This window comes from Hemitrygon akajei, chromosome 2 (genome assembly GCF_048418815.1).
Source record: "Hemitrygon akajei chromosome 2, sHemAka1.3, whole genome shotgun sequence".
Taxonomy (NCBI): Eukaryota; Metazoa; Chordata; class Chondrichthyes; order Myliobatiformes; family Dasyatidae; genus Hemitrygon; species Hemitrygon akajei.
Genome location: NC_133125.1, coordinates 176916056 through 176934589, shown reverse-complemented (window position 1 = coordinate 176934589; position 18534 = coordinate 176916056). Strand labels below are relative to the sequence as shown.

At 39.7% G+C, this 18534-nt stretch overlaps 1 protein-coding gene across 1 annotated transcript in view; it reads right to left on the bottom strand.

The window, feature by feature from the left end:
- The window catches only part of LOC140721461 (uncharacterized), an 81250-nt gene that overhangs the window by 16381 nt on the left and 46335 nt on the right, over window positions 1–18534 (bottom strand). The window contains exons 3-4 of the mRNA XM_073036284.1: window positions 11295–11585; window positions 3017–3277 (exon numbers count right to left, since the gene is read on the bottom strand). Of these exons, the coding sequence (XP_072892385.1) occupies window positions 3017–3277; window positions 11295–11585 (552 nt within the window). The remainder of the gene's footprint in view (window positions 1–3016; window positions 3278–11294; window positions 11586–18534) is intronic.

Below are 18534 nucleotides of genomic sequence, written 5' to 3'. Positions count from 1 at the left end.
ACATACAATGAAATGTAAAGGCAACACGAGTGAATCTGCAGATGCTGGAAATAAATAAAAAAACACGAAATGCTGGCAGAACTCAGCAGGCCAGACAGCATCTATGGGAGGAGGTAGTGACGACGGTTTGGGCCAAAACCCTTCATCAGGAGTGAAGTAACATGGGATGGTCAAGGGGGGATAAGAAGTGGGGGGACGGATAAAGCAGAGAGCTGGGAAGTGATAGGCTGGAGGTAAATGGGCTAGCGGGAAGGTGGAGAATTATGGGAAATAAAAGAGAAAGAAAGGTAGGGCTGGGGGGAGAGATTATAGTGAGGGGGGAAAAAGAGAAAGAGAACCAGACTAAAATAATAGATAGGGATGGGGGTAAGGTTGGGGGGCAGGGGTATCAATGGAGGTCTGTGAGTTGGATGTTCATGCCAGCAGGAAGGAGGCTCCCTAGGCGGGAGTTAAGGTATTGCTCCATCGACCTGCGTGTGGCCTCATCTTGACGGTAGAGGAGGCCATGGACAGACATGTCGGAGTGGGAGTGGTCTGTGGAATTGAAGAGTGTGGCCACAGGGAGATCCCGCCACTGCTGGAGGACTGAGCGCCGGTGTTCGGCGAAACGGTCTCCCAGTCTGCGGCGGGTCTCCCCAATGTATAAATGGCCACATCGGGAGCACCGGATACAGTATATCACTCCAGTTGACTCGCAGGTGAAGTGGTGCCTCACCTGAAAGGACTGTCTGGGGCCTGGGATGGTGGTGAGGGAAGAAGTGTGGGGGCAGGTGTAGCACTTCTTCCGTTTGCAAGGATGAGTGCCCGGAGGGAGGTCCGTGGGGAGGGATGGGGGGGATGAATGGACAAGGGAGTCGCGTAGGGAGCAATCCCTGCAGAAAGACGAGAGTGGGGGGGGGGGGAGGGGAAGATGTGGCTGGTGGTGGGATCACGTAGGAAGTGGCGGAAGTTACGATTATACTTTGGATCTGTAGGCTGGTAGGGTGATAGGTGAGGACCAGGGGGACTCTATCCCTGGTGGGCTGGCGGGCGGATGGGGTGAGGGCAGAGGTGCGTGAAATACGGGAGACGCGATGGAGTGCAGAGTTGATAGTGGATGAAGGGAAGCCCCTTTCTTTAAAAAAGGAAGACATCTCCTTTGTCCTAGAATGAAAGGCCTCATCCTGAGAGCAGATGTGGCGGAGGCGGAGGAATTGAGAGAAAGGGATAGCATTTTTGCAGGAGACAGGGTGGGAGGAGGAATAATCTAGGATCGCTCCCTACACGACTCCCTTGTCCATTCATCCCCCCCATCCCTCCCCACGGACCTCCCTCCGGGCACTCATCCCTGCAAATGGAAGAAGTGCTACACCTGCCCCCACACTTCTTCCCTCACCACCATCCCAGGCCCCAGACAGTCCTTTCAGGTGAGGCACCACTTCACCTGCGAGCCAACTGGGGTGATGTACAGTATCCGGTGCTCCCGATGTGGCCATTTATACACTGGGGAGACCCGCTGCAGACTGGGAGACTGTTTCGCCGAACACCGGCGCTCAGTCCTCCAGCAGTGGCGGGATCTCCCTGTGGCCACACACTTCAATTCCACAGACCACTCCCACTCCGACATGTCTGTCCATGGCCTCCTCTACCGTCAAGATGAGGCCACACGCAGGTCGATGGAGCAATTCCTTATCTCCCGCCTAGGTAGCCTCCTTCCTGCCGGCATGAACATCCAACTCACTGACCTCCGTTGATACCCCTGCCCCCCACCCTTACCCCCATCCCTATCTATTATTTTAGTCTGGTTCTCTTTCTCTTTTTCCCCCTCACTATAATCTCTCCCCCCAGCCCTACCTTTCTTTCTCTTTTATTTCCCATAATTCTCCACCTTCCCCCTAGCCCATTTCCCTCCAGCCTATCACTTCCCAGCTCTCTACTTTATCCCTCCCCCCACTTCTTATCCCCCCTCGACCATCCCATGTTACTTCACTCCTGATGAAGGGTTTCGGCCCGAAATGTCGTTATTACCTCCTCCCATAGATGCTGTCTGGCCTGCTGAGTTCTGCCAGCATTTTGTGTTTTTTTATACAATGAAATGTATTGTTTGCATTGACAACCAACACAAGCTGAGGATGTGCTGAGGGCAGGGCAGCCTGCAAGTGTCACCACACACTCTGGCGCTACTTTCCACCTGATGTCAGGGGCTGCTACACAAATGCACATGTGGGCAGTTTGTTCTCATTGATCGGTGAAGTGCATTATCTGCCGATTGATCCATCCCAAGAGTAGGAAGAATGAGAAGAGCATACAAACTCAAGGACCAATTCTAAAAGTGTTACATCAACAAGACATTTGTTGAAAGGGTTAAGAAAGTAGCTTAACAAAGTTAGGATCTTTGCCTTCATGAATAGAGGCATAAAGTGGAAGAAGATCATTGTGAAACTTTCTAAAACCAGTCGTGATTGGGAATGAAGGTGATTGGGAGAAGGGCAGAAAATATCTTGGGGATTCTCTTTATGCAAAGTAGTGGACAGGGTCTAGAATTCATCATCAGGAATAGTGAAGGGATATTCAACTGTAATTTCATATGAGGGCTGGATAATTATCTGAAAGAAAGAATTTACAGAGCTGTGGGGAGAGGACAGAACAATAGGATTCAGTTGTTTGCTCAGTGATAGAACCAATCCATTCTTTTTTTTAAAAAAACTTTTTTTTATTGTTTTCAAATAGTTACAGAATAAATGTGTATGAAAAAAAAATGTGTTACCCAGCCCACCTCCCCTTAACCCCTCCCCCCTAACATCCCTATTAAAAAAAAGAAAGAAAAAAAAAGGGAATGCCTGGATATTGGAGAGTCCCCACATGCATTCTTAAAGGGCTTCCTTCTCTCCGATAACTGTTCTGGGATTCTGTGAACCCAATTAATTCAGCTTTTGCCTCTCTCTGCTGCAGCACTGATTTGCATCGGCTGCATTCAATAGCCCACCAATATGGGCTAAATGTTAACTGCAAAATGTCATTCATAAATGAAGCTCACCTCGCAACATTAAGGTGTAGTTTGTCTGGATGGAGCTGACAGGATTGGTTGTGATGCAGGTGTACACTCCACAGTCTTCAGATGAAGCGCTTGGGATAACAAGTGTTCTGTTTTCATCTGTTAGTTGGTGACGCTGGGAGATTTCCCCTCCATTCTTTTGCCACTGATACACAATCGAATCTCCAAAGACTTCACAGGTGAGCTCGACCGTGAAACCCAGTGATTCGATGTTGGTAAATATGGAACCTTCTGACAGCTCATCTGAAGGAGAGAATATGAAACCATGATATTCCTATCTTGATGTAGAATGCAATCTTACCGTGTGACATTATACCAGATATGTACAAAGGAACGAAAGCACAGTCGGTTCTACACACCAAATATATACACAACAATGGAAATAAAAGCCATTTAACCCCTCAGCACTGCTCTGTCATTGCACAAGATCACAGCTAACCTGATGGTAGATATTCCCATCTCCCACAATAACAGTTCACCTCTCTGCTTATCCAGGATCTATCTACCTCTGCCTCAAAAATATTCAGATTCCAAACTATCTTCTTCAGAGCTGTGGAAGCAAAAACTCAAAACTGTTTCATCTCTGTCTTAGATGTTCATTTGCAAGTTCATAGACGTGCCAGTCAGAGCAGGAATAGGATGATGGTACAGATGAATGAGTGGCTCAGGAAGTGATGTTTGAACCTTTTCCCCGTTCAGATAATAGTCCACACTATTGTTCCTTTTACCAAAAAGCATTATCTTATATTTCCCAACACTATTCCATTTGCCACTTTTGTGCCCATTCTTCCAATTTGTCAAAGTCCTGCTGCAATCACATTGCTTCTTCAGCACTACCAACCCCTCCAACTATCTTCATATCATCTGCAAACTTTGTCACAAAGCCATCAATCCCATTATCTAAATCACTGACAAACAATGTGAAAAGCAGCGGTCCCAATACCGACACCTCCCCGCTCCCCCAGGAACACCACTCATCACCGGCAGCCAACCAGAAAAGGCCCCTTTTTCCCTCACTCACTGCCTCCTTCCTGCCAGCCGTTCTGCTATCCATTGCTGAATCTTTCCTGTAGCACCATAGGATTTTATCATGTTAAACAGCCTCATTTCTGGTACCTTATCAAATATATTCTGAAAATCCAAGCAAATGACTTCCACTGCCTCTCATTTGCCCACATTGCTTGTTACTTCCTCGAAGAACTCTAACAAAATTGTCAGGGAAGATTTCCCTTCACAGAAACCATGCTGACTTATTTTACTATTAGTCTCCAAATACCTTGAAACCTCATCCTTAATAATAGACTCCAACACGTCCCCAACCACTGGGGTTAGACAAACTGGACTACAATATCCTTTCTTTTGCCTTCTTCCTCCCTTCTTAAGGGGAACTGGCCAAAATTGACTGGAAAGGGACACTAGCACGAAGGACAGCAGAGCAGCAATGGCTGGAGTTTCTGTGAAAAATGAGGGAAGTGCAAGGCAGATATATTCCAAATCAGAATGGATGAAGGACACTACCGTAGCTGACAAGTGAAGTCAGAGGCAAAGTAAAAGCAAAAGAGAGGACATACAAGGAAGCCAAAGCTAGTGGGAAGATAGAGGATTGGGAAGCTCTTAAAAACCTGCAGAAGGAAACTAAGAAGTTTCTTAGAAGTAACTAAGAAGGAAAAGATGAATTATGAAAGGAAGCTGGGGACTAATATCAATGAAGATATTAAAAGCTATTTTAAGTATATAGAAGGGTAAAGGGGAGTGGAGGGGAGATATAGGACCAATAGAAAATGACCCTGGAGGTATTGTAAGGAGAGACGCTGAGATGGCAGAGGAACTGAATACATGTTTTGCATCGGGCTTCACGGTAGAAGACATCTGCAGTATACCGGACATTGAAGAGTGTCAGTGAAGTGAAATATGTGCAGTGAAAATTACAACTGAGAAGGTGCTCAGGAAGCTTAATGGTCTGAGGGTGGATAGAACTCCTGCACCTGATGGAATCGATAGATTCTGGCATCGTGCTGGATGACTGGAAAATTGCAAATGTTACTCTGCTATTTTAGAAGGGTGGCAGGCAGCGGAATGGAAACTATAGACCTGTTAGTCTGACATCAGTGGTTGGGAGGTTGTTGGAATCGATTGTGAGGAATGAGATTACAGAGTGTCTGGAGGCACATGACAAGATAGACAAAAGCCAGCATGGTTTTCTGAAAGGAAAATCCTCCCTGACAAACCTGCTGCAATTTTTTGAGGAAATTACAAGCAGGGTAGACAAAGGAGATGAAGTGGACGTGGTGTACTTGGATTTTCAGAAGACCTTTGACAAGGTGCCACACATGAGGCTGCTGAGCAAGATTATATCCCATGGAATTACAGGGAGGTTACTAGCATGGGTGGAGCATTGGCCGATCGGCAGAAAACAGAGAGTGGGAATAAAGGGATCCTATTCTGACTGGCTGCCGGTTACCAGTGGACTTCCACGGGGATCGGTGTTGGGATCGCTGCTTTTTACGATGGATGTCAATGATTTGGACAATGGGATAATGGATTTGTGGTTAAATTTGCCGATGATACAAAGATAGGTGAGGAGCGAGTACTGTTGAGGAAACAGAGAGCCTGCAGAGAAACTTAGATAGTTTAGGGGAATGGGCAAATGAAATACAATGTTGGAAAGTGTATGATCATCAATTTTGGTGGAAGAAATAAACAGGCAGACTATTATTTAGATGGGGAGAGAATTCAAAATGCAGAGATACAAAGAGACTTGGGAGTTCTTGTGCAGGATACCCTAAAGGTTAACCTCCAGGTTGAGTCGGTGGTGAAGAAAACAATTGCAATATTGGCATTGATTTCTGGAGGTAGAGAATATTACAGCAGGGATTTGATGTTGAGGCTCTATAAGGCATTCGTGATTTGACACTTGGGAGTATCCTGTGCAGTTTTGGGCTCCTTATTTTAGAAAGGATATACTGATGTTGGAGAAGGTTCAGAGAAGATTCACGAGAATGATTCCAGGAATGAAAGAATGAAAGAAACGTCTGGCAGCTCTTGAGCTGTATTCCCTGGAGTTCAGGAGAATGAAGGGGGATCTCATAGAAACATTCCAAATGTTAAAAGGCCTGAACAGATTAGATATGGCAAAGTTATTTCCCATGGTAGGGGAGTCTAGGACAAAGGGCAGGAATTCAGGTTTGAAGGACGTCCATTTATAAGAGAGATGCGAAGAAATTACTTGAGTCAGAGAGTGGTAAATCTATTTTTTTAAACTTTTTTTATTGTTTTTAAATAGTTACAGAATAAATGTGTATGAAAAAAAAGTGTTACCCAGCCCCCCTCCCTTTAACCCCTCCCCCCTAAACCCCTCCCCCCTAACATACCTATTAAAAAAATAAGAAAGAAAAAAAAAAGGGAATGCCTGGATGTTGGAAGATCCCCACATGCTCCACAGAGTTCTCATTTTTTTAATATATGTTAAAATTCTTTTTCTTTTTACTGGCCCATTAAGCCCATTAACATTAAAATTTAAAAAATTTAGTAGATTAGTCATTATTTTTTTATTATATTACTCCAATCTATAATAATACCTAATCTTTCCACTTTCGTGGTATCCTGGGAAATCTTTATAAAAATCTCCGTGTTGCTATGTGTGTCCCCACCAATCATCCAGGCAAAAAGATAGAAAAAAATTAAAATATAAAGGAAAAAAACCAAAATACCCCCCTACTAATGTTGTGGAAAAAAAAAAACACAACATTACCCCCCTCTGCTGTACGGGTCATGGCAACCGCCATAATTACACACGTGAATCCCGCAGTAACCGATCCACAGCCTCCCAGCCCCCCCGCAACATAAAAAAGTATATGTATAAGAAGAGAAAAAAAAATACTGTTCTCATTTAGAATTTCTAAAATTTTGCCTTTCTCTTCTATAATATCCATAAATGTCCATCACTTCTGTTCCTTGGGTCTATTTTCATCTTTAATCCATTACGTTTGGAAGCCTCTGTGTGTAATTAGCGAATAGATGGAAGTTCTTGTACAAACTCCTCCGCTTTTCGATAATCGGAAAGAAATTTTTTTCCCTCCTCCAAAAAAATTATCAGTGTTGCTGGATGACACATTGTAAATTTATAACCCTTTTCCCATAAGGCTTTTTTCACTGGGTTAAATTCCTTCTTTCTCTTCAACAGGTTGTAACTTATATCCGGATAAAAAAGAACTGGTTTCCCTGCTATCATCAATGGCCCGTTTCTATTTTTGGCACTTTGGGCAGCGGCCTTCAGGATCTTTTCTTTGTCTTGGTATCGTAAGCATTTTATCAAAATTGATCGTGGGTTTTGATCAGCTCGAGGTCTTGACCTTAAAGATCTATGTGCCCTTTCAATCTCAATTGGAGTTTCTCTTTCCATTTTCAATTTTTCAGGGATCCATTTTTGAAAAAAAATTATTGGATCTTCTCCTTCTATATCTTCTTTAAGTCCAACAATTTTAATATTATTTCGTCTACTGAAATTTTCAAGCTTATCAATTTTTTCCATAAATTGTTTTCTTTCTGATGTCCAAGCCGTATTTTCCTTTTCCATTTTGTCCATTCTTTCAACCATGTCTTCCATTGTAGTTTCCAAGTCCGTAATTCTTTTTTCCATTTTTTCCTGTCTCTTTGCCATTTTATCAAGCATAGTCTCCATAATTGGTCATTTTTTTCGAGTATTTTTTGATTATTTTTAATTACTTTTAATGTGTCTAATTTACGCATTATTTGCCTCAAAGTCTTTTCTATATTTCTAGAAGGACTTTTGCCTCCTTCTTCAGCTGATCCTTCCGAGAGATTTGACTCTCCCTCCGATTCGCTATCACTTTCAGTTGCAGTGGTAGCTGGGCTTTGTAGTTCTTGTTGCTCCCGTTTGCGCATGCTCCGTCCTTCGCGTTTACGCAGCTCACGGTGGTCTTTTCCTGTGGCCAATGTTGCCACAGTCTTCTGTTCTGTATCGCCGGTGATATAATGTACCTGAGACCGCGGTTCCTCGGTAGACGTGGGCCTTGTTCTTGTTCCAACTTGCGTAGTCTTCCCGGTATTAGTTTTCTTCATCTTCCTTCTTTGAGGCATAGCTTGACACAGTCCGGAGTCGTTTATAAGTAACTTTTAGAAAGTATTGACTAACTTTTCTTCATTTAAACATTAATTTATTAACTTTTTACGGGAGAGCTGGGTCCCTGCGTCTCGATCCTACGTCATCACGTAATGTCCCCCCAGAGGGTGGTAAATCTATGGAATTTTGTGCCACGAGCAACTGTGGAGGCCAAGTCACTGGGTGTATTTAAGGCAGAGATAGATATGTTCTTTATTAGTCAGGGCATCAAAGGGATGGGGAGAAGATGGGGAATGGGGATAACTGGACAAATTGTATCAGCATATAATTGAATGTTAGAGCAGACTCAAGGGGCCAAATGGCCTACTTCTGCTCCTATATCTTATGGTCTTAGAGAGTGGAGTGACATTTGAAATCTTCTAGTCCTCCGGAACCATGCCAGAATCAAGTGATTCTTGAAAGATCATGACCAATGCATCCGTTATCTCTTCAGCTACCTCTCTCAGAGATCTGGGATGTAGTCCATCTGTCCCAGGTGACTTATCCACCTTAAGACCTTTCACTTTGCCGCGCACTTTTTCCTTTGTAATAGCTATGACACTCACAGACCTCTGACACACTGCTAGTGTCTTCCACAGTGAAGACAGATACAAAGTACCGATTAAGTTCATCCGCTATTTCTTTGTCTCCCATTACTACTTCAACAGCATCACTTTCCAGTGGACCAATATCAACAGTCACCTCCCTTTTACTCCTTATATAACAGAAAAAGCTTTTGGTATCCTGCTTTATATTATTGGCTAGTCTACGCTCATATTTCATCTTTTCCCTTCATATAGCTTTTCAGTTGCCTTTTGCTGGATTTTAAAAGCTTCCCAATCATCCATCTTCCCACTCACTCTGTTTTGATTCAAGTGTCTGATGGTTGAGGGTCAAAAACTTGTTTCTGAATGAATGGTGGGGGTCCCTGATGATGGAGGCTGCAACAACTCTCCATGTAGATGTGCTCAATGGTGGGGAGGGCTTTACCCATGATGGACTGGGCCGTATCCACTACTCCTTGTAGGATTTTCTGTTGAAGGGCATTGGTGGTTCCAATGATGCAGCCAGTCAATATACTCTCCAGCACACATCTACAGAAGTCTGTCAGATTTTCAGGTGTCACGCCGAATCTCCGCAAATTTCACAGGGAGCAGAGGCACTGCTGTGCCTTCTTCATTTTGTTCTTAACTGCTGCGCCCAGCACAAGTCCTCTGTAATGATACACCAAGGAATTTAAAGTTGCCGACCCTCTCCGACTCTGATCCTCTGATGGGAATGGCTCATGGACCTCTGGTTTCCTCCTGAAGTCAGTAATCAGGTCCTTGGTCTTGCTGACACTGAGGAAGAGGTTATTGCTGTGGCACCACTCAGACAGATATTCAGTCTCCCTCCTATATGTTGATTCATCACCACCTTTCATCCCAGAATCACCACCAGCTCCAAGAACTCTTGCTGTTTTCCCAGTGGGACAGAGCAGCCTCACACATGGAAATGCTTTCCTGACTTTTGTCATGAGGAACAGACATTGAAATCAATGAAACAGGCACTGCCGTGGAAACCATCAGACTCGGCACCTCAGGAGGAAGGGGAAGGTGTACATTTAATAGGCTGTGGAATTACCCCTCCCTCACACTCCATTAGTGCATTTTGACCCACCGGTGACCCATCTGCACAGGGAACATCGATACCCAGATATCTCAGCCTTTTCAATAAGATTCTGGTCTTGTTATTTCAGAGAACATCCTCAGGTTTGTTGCCTTTTTGTCAGCCAGGCTTGAAATATTTCTCACAGATCACCAGGGGCTGAATGTTTATGTCAGAAGCAGGGTTTAAACAATAAGATTAATGTGATCATTGTGAGCATTGTATGGATTTCAAAAACATAAACAGAGACTCCAATCTTAATTCTTTTTATATCCTCCATCTTCCTCCCTGGTCAGTTTCCCAAAATTCTAGTCCTTATCTCAGTACCTGGAATTACCAAACAGAATCAAAAAGTTTATTACAATACATTGCTGACTTCACAGTGCAGAGAATGGCTTTATCCCACATAAATACGCCAATAAAAATTTGGTGGGGTGAAATTTGGCAGCTCCAGGAGCTTTCAGTATCTTTTAAAATTAATATTAATCTTGTCTTCCCTGTTTTTAAAACTCTTAGTGGTTTGTGACCAGAGTACATCACAGAATCACTTTCCTTTCATCATCCTGCTCAGGCTCTCAGGTTTTCTGCCACCGGTCTCTTAAATTAAAAAAAAATCTCCCTCAGAAGAAAATAGGCAGGTCAGCTTTTCTGAACTGCGCTCCTCAATTGTTGAATTCAATACTAAAACCATAGGGGATGCAGACTCAGTTAACACCTTTAACTGAGAGCTTAAAGTCTATTTATTTAATCTTGCTTTTTAATGAGCATCGTTTTGCCTTTTATTTACATTTTATTTTATTTTACATATTTGTACTTTTATCCCATTGCAAACAACTTTGAACTACGTCATCTATGTGAAAAGTGCTCGATAAATAGATTTCATCTTCTTTCATTTATCATTGTTATTGATGTTTCTTTCACCATCATGTCACACCCCTTTCCCCATTTCCCACACTAATCTAATGCATTTTTTCCCTTCCCCCCCTCCCATCCCTTCTCTTGCTACTTTTTCCATTTCTCCACCTTTTCCATCCATCCACACTTTCACTTCACAACCATTTCCTTCTGTTCTCTCCAACAGAAAACCCAAGCCTCAGGTTTGACAAACAGTTCTCCTTCTCTCATCCCACCAGTGCAGCAATGAGTGTTGGATCAAATCCCGAACGGGCTCCTCCTTGGGATGGCAGGTACTCACAGAGATGGGGGTTGAATGACGGCTGCATTCAATATCTGACACCTCAGTGTTTATTCTATCAGGTGAGTCACCCAACTTAGCCTCGACTGGAAAATACAACCACAAAAACTATGGCGATTTCTGTACCCAATCACATCCTGTATAAACACAGGGATGAAAGAAAAATGGTTGTCTATGAGGGAAGGAAGGATTAGATTTATCTTGGAATAGGTTAAAAAGTCAGCATAACATTGTGGGTCAAATGGCCTGAACTATGTTGTACTGTTCTACGTTCTATGAAACATAAAACTACCTACCAACAAGGCGTAGTTGTATTATTCTCAGCTCTTGTCCATCCACAATGAAGGTGTAATCTCCTTGGTCACCATGTTCTGCTCCATTCACAGTCAGAGCACCATTAGAAGTATCAAAGTGCAGGCGAAACTCGAACTGCTCACTCGGTTCCACTAAGCTGTGACCTGGGACATGACGCAAAATGCTCCTGTCGAAGAACACCCAAACTATTTCACTCTTGCTGGGATCAACTTTGAGTTCAGGATCCAGTAGAACTGATGAGCCAAGGAGACCAACCTCTTCTTTAACTTTATCTGTTAATAAAAATATTTGTACTCATTTAAAATGTGGTGGCTGTGAAACACTTATACAGAGAACTTTGTGAAACTCCAGCAAATGAGAAAATACTACTGAATAGATATTGAGCCACTCTTTACTGGGGTTACAGGAACTTGTCTTTCAGACAAGAATGTTGTGGAAATTCTTTCTGGCCCAGCCTCCCACCTCAAACCCCTCATCAACTTTGGCTGATCCAAGACTCTCACACTGTACGTGTTCAAGCCAGACCCCAGTGCTTCTGATCTATCCTGGCTCCAAAACTGGCAATTCACTGGCTTCCAATTTTTCTATTCTCCATCTCTCAGAAAGTTGAATTGCCTCACCTTCAGATTTCTCTGGGTTTCATTCATCCCCTTTTCAGAAACATCCCTCAGTTTCAACACCTTGGCAACACAGGGGACAGGCAGAATCTCAGCACGTAGTGGTACCTGGTGCCCATGTATTTAGATTCCACACACAGCCTGATGCAGCCACACATGAAGTTGGCCATCAGGGTGAGGGACACATTGGGTAAATTGTTGTGCCCGTCATAGAGGGATTTGTGCATTGTGATCTGCACCTCACCCACTCCATCTCGGACCCCCAGATGAACCTGAAAACAGCTCGGGTGATTCTCAAGCTGGAGGAGCGGGGCATGGGCAACACTTGCACCAAGTACAGCAGCCTGAGAGAACCTCACACTTGTTGACCAGGTTCTTCCCAGATATCGATAGGGAGCATCCTCCCCACAGTCCCAATTTCAGTTTTATCTTCTCAGTCCAGTCCAGGCAATTATTCAAAGTTCAAAATACAAAGTAAATTTATTATCAAAGTACATATATGTAACCATATACAACAATAAGATTTATTCTCTTGCGGGCATTCACAGTAACTACAAGAAACACAAATGACCCACCCCATCAAATGTGCAAAAGACAACAAACTGTGCAAATACAAATAAAATAATAGTAGTAATAGCTAAACAATAAATATCAAGAACATGAGATGAACAGTCTTTCTTTTCTTTTTAAATCTTTTTATTAATTTTTTAACCAAACATAAATGCACCATGAATACAAAGTGTTTGAGAGTACATAATTAATAGTTTAGGTAGACATTCAAATATATAATAATCAGTATATATAGCCTCCCAAACTCAAAGTATTTATGAACAAAAGAGACAAAAAGAAAAAAAAATAACCCAAAAAAAAAGAGAAAGAAAAAAAAACTAACCAACATGGGCCATTGCATAATGTTAAGTACATACAGTAGTGCCAATAACTCCGAACCTCCATCCAAATAATTAAGGATAATCAGAGTGAGGTTTAGGAAAAGACAATTTAACTCATATGAAAATGTTGAATAAATGATCTCCAAGTTTCTTCAAATTTAACTGAAGGATCAAAAACAACACTTCTAATTTTTTCTAAACTCAAACAAGAGATAGTTTGAGAGAACCACTGAAATATAGTTGGAGGATTAATTTCTTTCCAGTTCAATAAAATAGATCTTCTAGCCATTAATGTAACAAACGCAATCAATCGTCGAGGTGAAGAGGATAAACGACTATTATCCACCATTGGTAAACCAAAAATTGCAGTAAAAGGATGTGGTTGGAAATTGATATTCAGAACTCTTGAAATAATACTAAAAATATCTTTCCAGTAATTTTGTAAACAAGGGCAAGACCAAAACATATGGGTCAATGAAGCAACATCAGAATGACATCTGTCACAGGTTGGATTAACATAACAGTAAAATCTAGCAAGTTTATCCTTAGACATATGAGCTCTATGTACAACCTTAAATTGTATTAGGGCATGTTTAGCACAAATAGAGGACGAATTGACTAATAGTAAAATTTTCTCCCACTGTTCAGCGGATATAAGACAATGAAGTTCTTCTTCCCATTCCTTCTTAATTTTTTCTGATGCTTCTGGCTGTATTTTCATGATCATATTATAAATAATAGCTACTAAACCCTTTTGGCAAGGGTTCAGAGCTAAAATTCTTTTGGTAATGTCCAATGGACATAATTTCGGGATAGTTGTTCAAAGGACATAACACTATCATCTAAAAACAAATCACGAAAACATGTTATACCTTTTGTTTTCCATAAGAGAAAAGCTTGATCCATAAAAGAGGGCCGAAAAGAATAGTTAGATATTATAGGGCATGATAAAATAAACTTATTCAAACCAAAAAATTTACGAAATTGAAACCAAATTTGCAATGTATATTTGACTATAGGATTTGTTATTTGTTTATTCAATTTAGATAAATAAAAAGGAAGCGAAGATCCTAAGATTGAAAACAATGAAAAGTCTTGTACAGATTTACATTCCAAATTTACCCATTGTGGGCAGGCAACTGTAGTCAATTCTTGTGTCCAAAATATTAAATATCGTATATTAACTGCCCAATAGTAAAATCTCAAGTTTGGCAAGGCCAAACCACCCTCCTTCTTAGGCTTCTGTAAATATTTTTTACCTAGTCTAGGATTTTTATTCTGCCATAGATAAGAAGATATTTTAGAGTCAATAATATCAAAAAAAGATTTAGGAATAAAAATTGGTAATGCTTGAAATAGATATAGAAATTTGGGTAATACCATCATCTTAATAGCATTAATTCTACCAACCAATGACAAAGATAACGGCGACCACCTGATAGCAAGTTGCTTAACTTGGTCAATTAAGGGTAGAAAGTTAACTTTAAATAAATCTTTATGTTTTTTAGTAATTTTAATGCCTAAATAAGTAAAATAATCTGTAACCATTTTAAATGGTAAATGTTTATAAATTGGAACTTGCATATCTAATAAATCACTCTTATTAAAATTCAATTTATAACCAGACAAGTTACTAAACTGAGTAAGCAAAGACGAAATAGCAGGAATAGATCTTTCAGGGTCGGATATGTATAGTAACAAATCATCAGCATATAATGATAATTTATACGTCCCCTCCCCACGAGTAATACCCAAAATATTAGGTGATTCACGAATGGCTATAGCCAAAGGTTCTAAAGCGATGTCAAATAGTAAAGGACTTAAAGGACAGCCTTGCCTTGTACCACGAAATAACTGAAAAAAAGGAGATCTTTGATTATTGGTAAAAACCGAAGCCAAAGGTTTATAAGTATATTAACTTAATCCATGATATAAATTTTGAACTAAAATTAAAATGCTGCATCGTATTAAATAAATATGGCCATTCAACTCTATCAAATGCTTTTTCAGCATCTAAAGAAATGACACATTCTGGTATTTTGGATGAAGGGGTATAAATAATGTTAATTAATTTTCTAATGTTAAAAGATGAATAACGATTTTTAATAAATCCAGTCTGATCTTCAGAAATGATTTGAGGCAATATATTTTCTAATCTAGTAGCCAAAATTTTACTAAAAATCTTAAAATCTGTATTCAGCAAGGATATAGGCCGATAGGATGCACATTCAATAGGGTCTTTATCTTTCTTAAGGATTAAAGAAATAGAAGCTTCATAAAAAGATTGTGGCAATTTACCTATAATTAACGCATCTTTAAAAATGTTACAAAGCCAAGGAGAAAGTATAGAAGAAAAAGATTTTAAAAATTCTGCAGAATAACCATCTGGACCAGAAGCTTTACCGGAATTCATTGAAAAAAATAGCCTTTTTTATTTCAGTTTCCGTGATAGGTGTATCTAAGAATACACTATCCTCTACTGTTAATTTTGGAATATTCAATTTCCTTAAAAATTCATCTATTATAGAAGAATCCTCAGCAAATTCTGACTGATATAAGGAATTATAAAAATCTTGAAAGGCTTTATTTATCTCTTTATGGTCGATCATCAGAGTGCCATCTTGTTTACGAATCCTAGTAATCTGTCGTTTAATCGAAGCAGTTTTCAATTGATTAGCCAATAATTTACCAGACTTATCTCCATATACATAAAACTGGGTTCTAGATTTAATTAACTGATTTTCAATCGAAGAGGATAATAACAAGCTATGCTCCATTTGAAGTTCCACTCTTTCTTTATAAAGTTTTTTGCTGGGAGTCACTGAATAAATCTTATCAATTGCTTTGATTTTGTCAACCAATGTTAATATTTTAGAATTAGTTTGCTTCCTAACTCCAGCAGAATATGAAATAATCTGTCCACGAATAAATGCTTTAAAAGTGTCCCATAAAATTCCACTAGAGATCTCTGCTGTAGAATTTGTTGAGAAAAACAAATCAATTTGTTGTTTAATAAAATTAACAAAGTCTAAGTCCTGCAATAAAATAGAGTTGAACCTCCAAGATTTAGTATTAATAGATGAATCCATTGTCTTAATAGATAACTTCAAAGGTGCATGATCAGAAATGGTAATAGAGTCATATTTACAATCTATAACATCTGTAAGTAAACGGTGATCAATGAAAAAGTAATCAATTCTTGAATAATTATGATAAACATGAGAAAAGTAAGAAAACTCTTTGTCATTGGGGTGTAAAAAACACCAAATTTCACAAATTGCTGAATCAGTCATAAAGGAGTTGATAAGAGAGGCTGATTTATTTGGAAGAACTTGCGTGGACTTGGATCTGTCCATCGAAGGGTTTAAACAACAGTTAAAATCCCCACCCATTATCAGTCTATACTGATTCAAATTGGGAAAAGATGTAAATAGACACTTAAAAAATTCAGGACAATCAGTATTTGGAGCATAAACATTAACTAAAACTACATTTTGATTAAAAAGTAGACCAGTAATAAGCAAAAATCTACCTTGTGGGTCTGAATTTGTTTCATGATGTATAAAGGAGGTTGAAGAATCTATAAAAATAGAAACACCTCTTACTTTGGCTTGAGAATTTGAGTGATATTGTTGGCCTTTCCAAAACCTAAAAAAGCGTTGACTATCCACCTTCCTTACATGAGTCTCTTGTACAAAGATAACATTAGCATTCATTCTATGGAATACTTTGAATATTTTTTTCCGTTTGATCGGATGATTTAAACCATTAGTATTCCAAGAAACAAAATTAATAACCTTATCCATATTGACAATATTTATTACAATTAACACATAAGGTTGAAAAAAAGATGAACTCATGAATCCAGAAGAGGAAAGTAAGTTCAAGGGGGAACCAGAAGTCTCGACACTGCAACCATTTTTGTAGTTTCATATAAGCCCATGAAGTAAAACTAATCACAAAGCAAGCAAAAAGAAAAGAAAAAAGAAAAAAAAACCCTCCCTCCACCCTCAAAACCCCAGGAAAAAAGCCAAAAAGAGGCAAGCAAGCAATCTAACACTAAAATTACCCCCATGTCTCAAGACGGCAACTCAAACAAAAAAAAGTTGAATAAAAGATACAAACCACCCATATTATAAGAGAGGGTGGGTATAACAAAAATTAAAATATAAAGTTAGTATTATATATATAAAACATAAGGATTTAAAAAAAAGAATTAAAATAATAAAACCCATAAATGAATTATACTAAATTAGTGTTTTAAAAGAAAGTTTAAAACTTATTCAAACACATCAAAACGGATATGACGTTCCAAGCACTAAAGCCTTTCGGGAAGAAGAAACGACATTTTATTTTTAAAAAAATCTTAATATTTAAATGTTAAAATATATAAAAAAAAGTGTGTATGAACTTAAAAGAAAACTCTAATAAATTACTTTCAAAACTAACAGATTAATAATATGAAAAAATAACAAATTCAAAATAAACCAAAAACGAACTTTTACCATGTGTAAAAATACATGTAAGCCATGCATTAAAAAAAACATCATTTTATAGTGGATCCAAATCTATAGACTAATTATTACATTAGTCAACCCAATAAAATGTTATTCTTCCAGAAATTTTTGAGCATCCGCTGGAGATTTGAACAACCGATAAGTTCCGTCATCGAGAGAAACTCTCAAATGTGCTGGAAATAACAGCGCTTGCTTGTAGCCTTTCTGATGAATTTCCGACATAACCGATTTAAAAGCTATTCTTGCCCTTAGAACTTCGGGACTGTAATCTTCCAGAATACGGAATTTAAAATCTTGAAAGCTCATCATACCCTTTTTCCGTGCAGCCCGAATCAAACGCTCTTTGGTATGAGGATAATGGATCTGGAGAATTACTTGTCGTGGTTTCAAACTTGAATCTGAATGAGAACGAGAGATGCAATGTGCACGGTCGATTGTTGGAGGAGAATCCAGTACTTCTGAGCCAAAGACATCCATTAAAAATTTGGAGGAAAAAACAGTGAGATCGCCATTCTTAAATTTTTCCGCAATCCCGATTAACCGAAGATTTTGTCTTCGAGAGCGGTTTTCAAGATCAGTAATTTTAAATTTATAACGATCCATCTGTAAAGAAGTCGAAGTTTGCTGTTGCTGCAAAGTTTCAATTATACGATCTCTCTGGCGAGCGGCTTCTTCAAGAACTAAAATACTTGCTTGTTGTTTTTGTGACTCCAGTGTAAGTGCTTGAAGTTTTGCATCAAATGACTTTAAAGTTTCATCGAACATAGAAAGCTTTGCGGTTAATTTACTCTCCAGTTTTCCAAGTCTGTCATCCATAAGATTCGCAATTGTTTCTAAAGTTAACGGTTCTTTCGTCTGTTTCGATTCCTTTGCTTTAGACATTTCAGCGAGTTGAAGATGTTTCAAACAGTTGAAAAAAATTTCATATGTTTAAACCCCTTTAGAATAGGTATAAAAAGATCAATTAGGGGGTGTTTGTAGGTTAAAAAAAAGTAAAAGGTTTGGAGCAAAGCCTAAATCCGCTTCACTCCATAAGCGCCATCTTGAGACCTCCTCGAGACGAACAGTCTTTGAAAGCGAGTCCATTGGTTGTGGGAGCATTACAGTGATGGGGCAAGTGAAGTTGAGTGAAGTTATCCCCTTTGGTTCAAGAGCCTGATGACGGTTGAGGGGTAATAACTGTTCCTGAACCTGGTG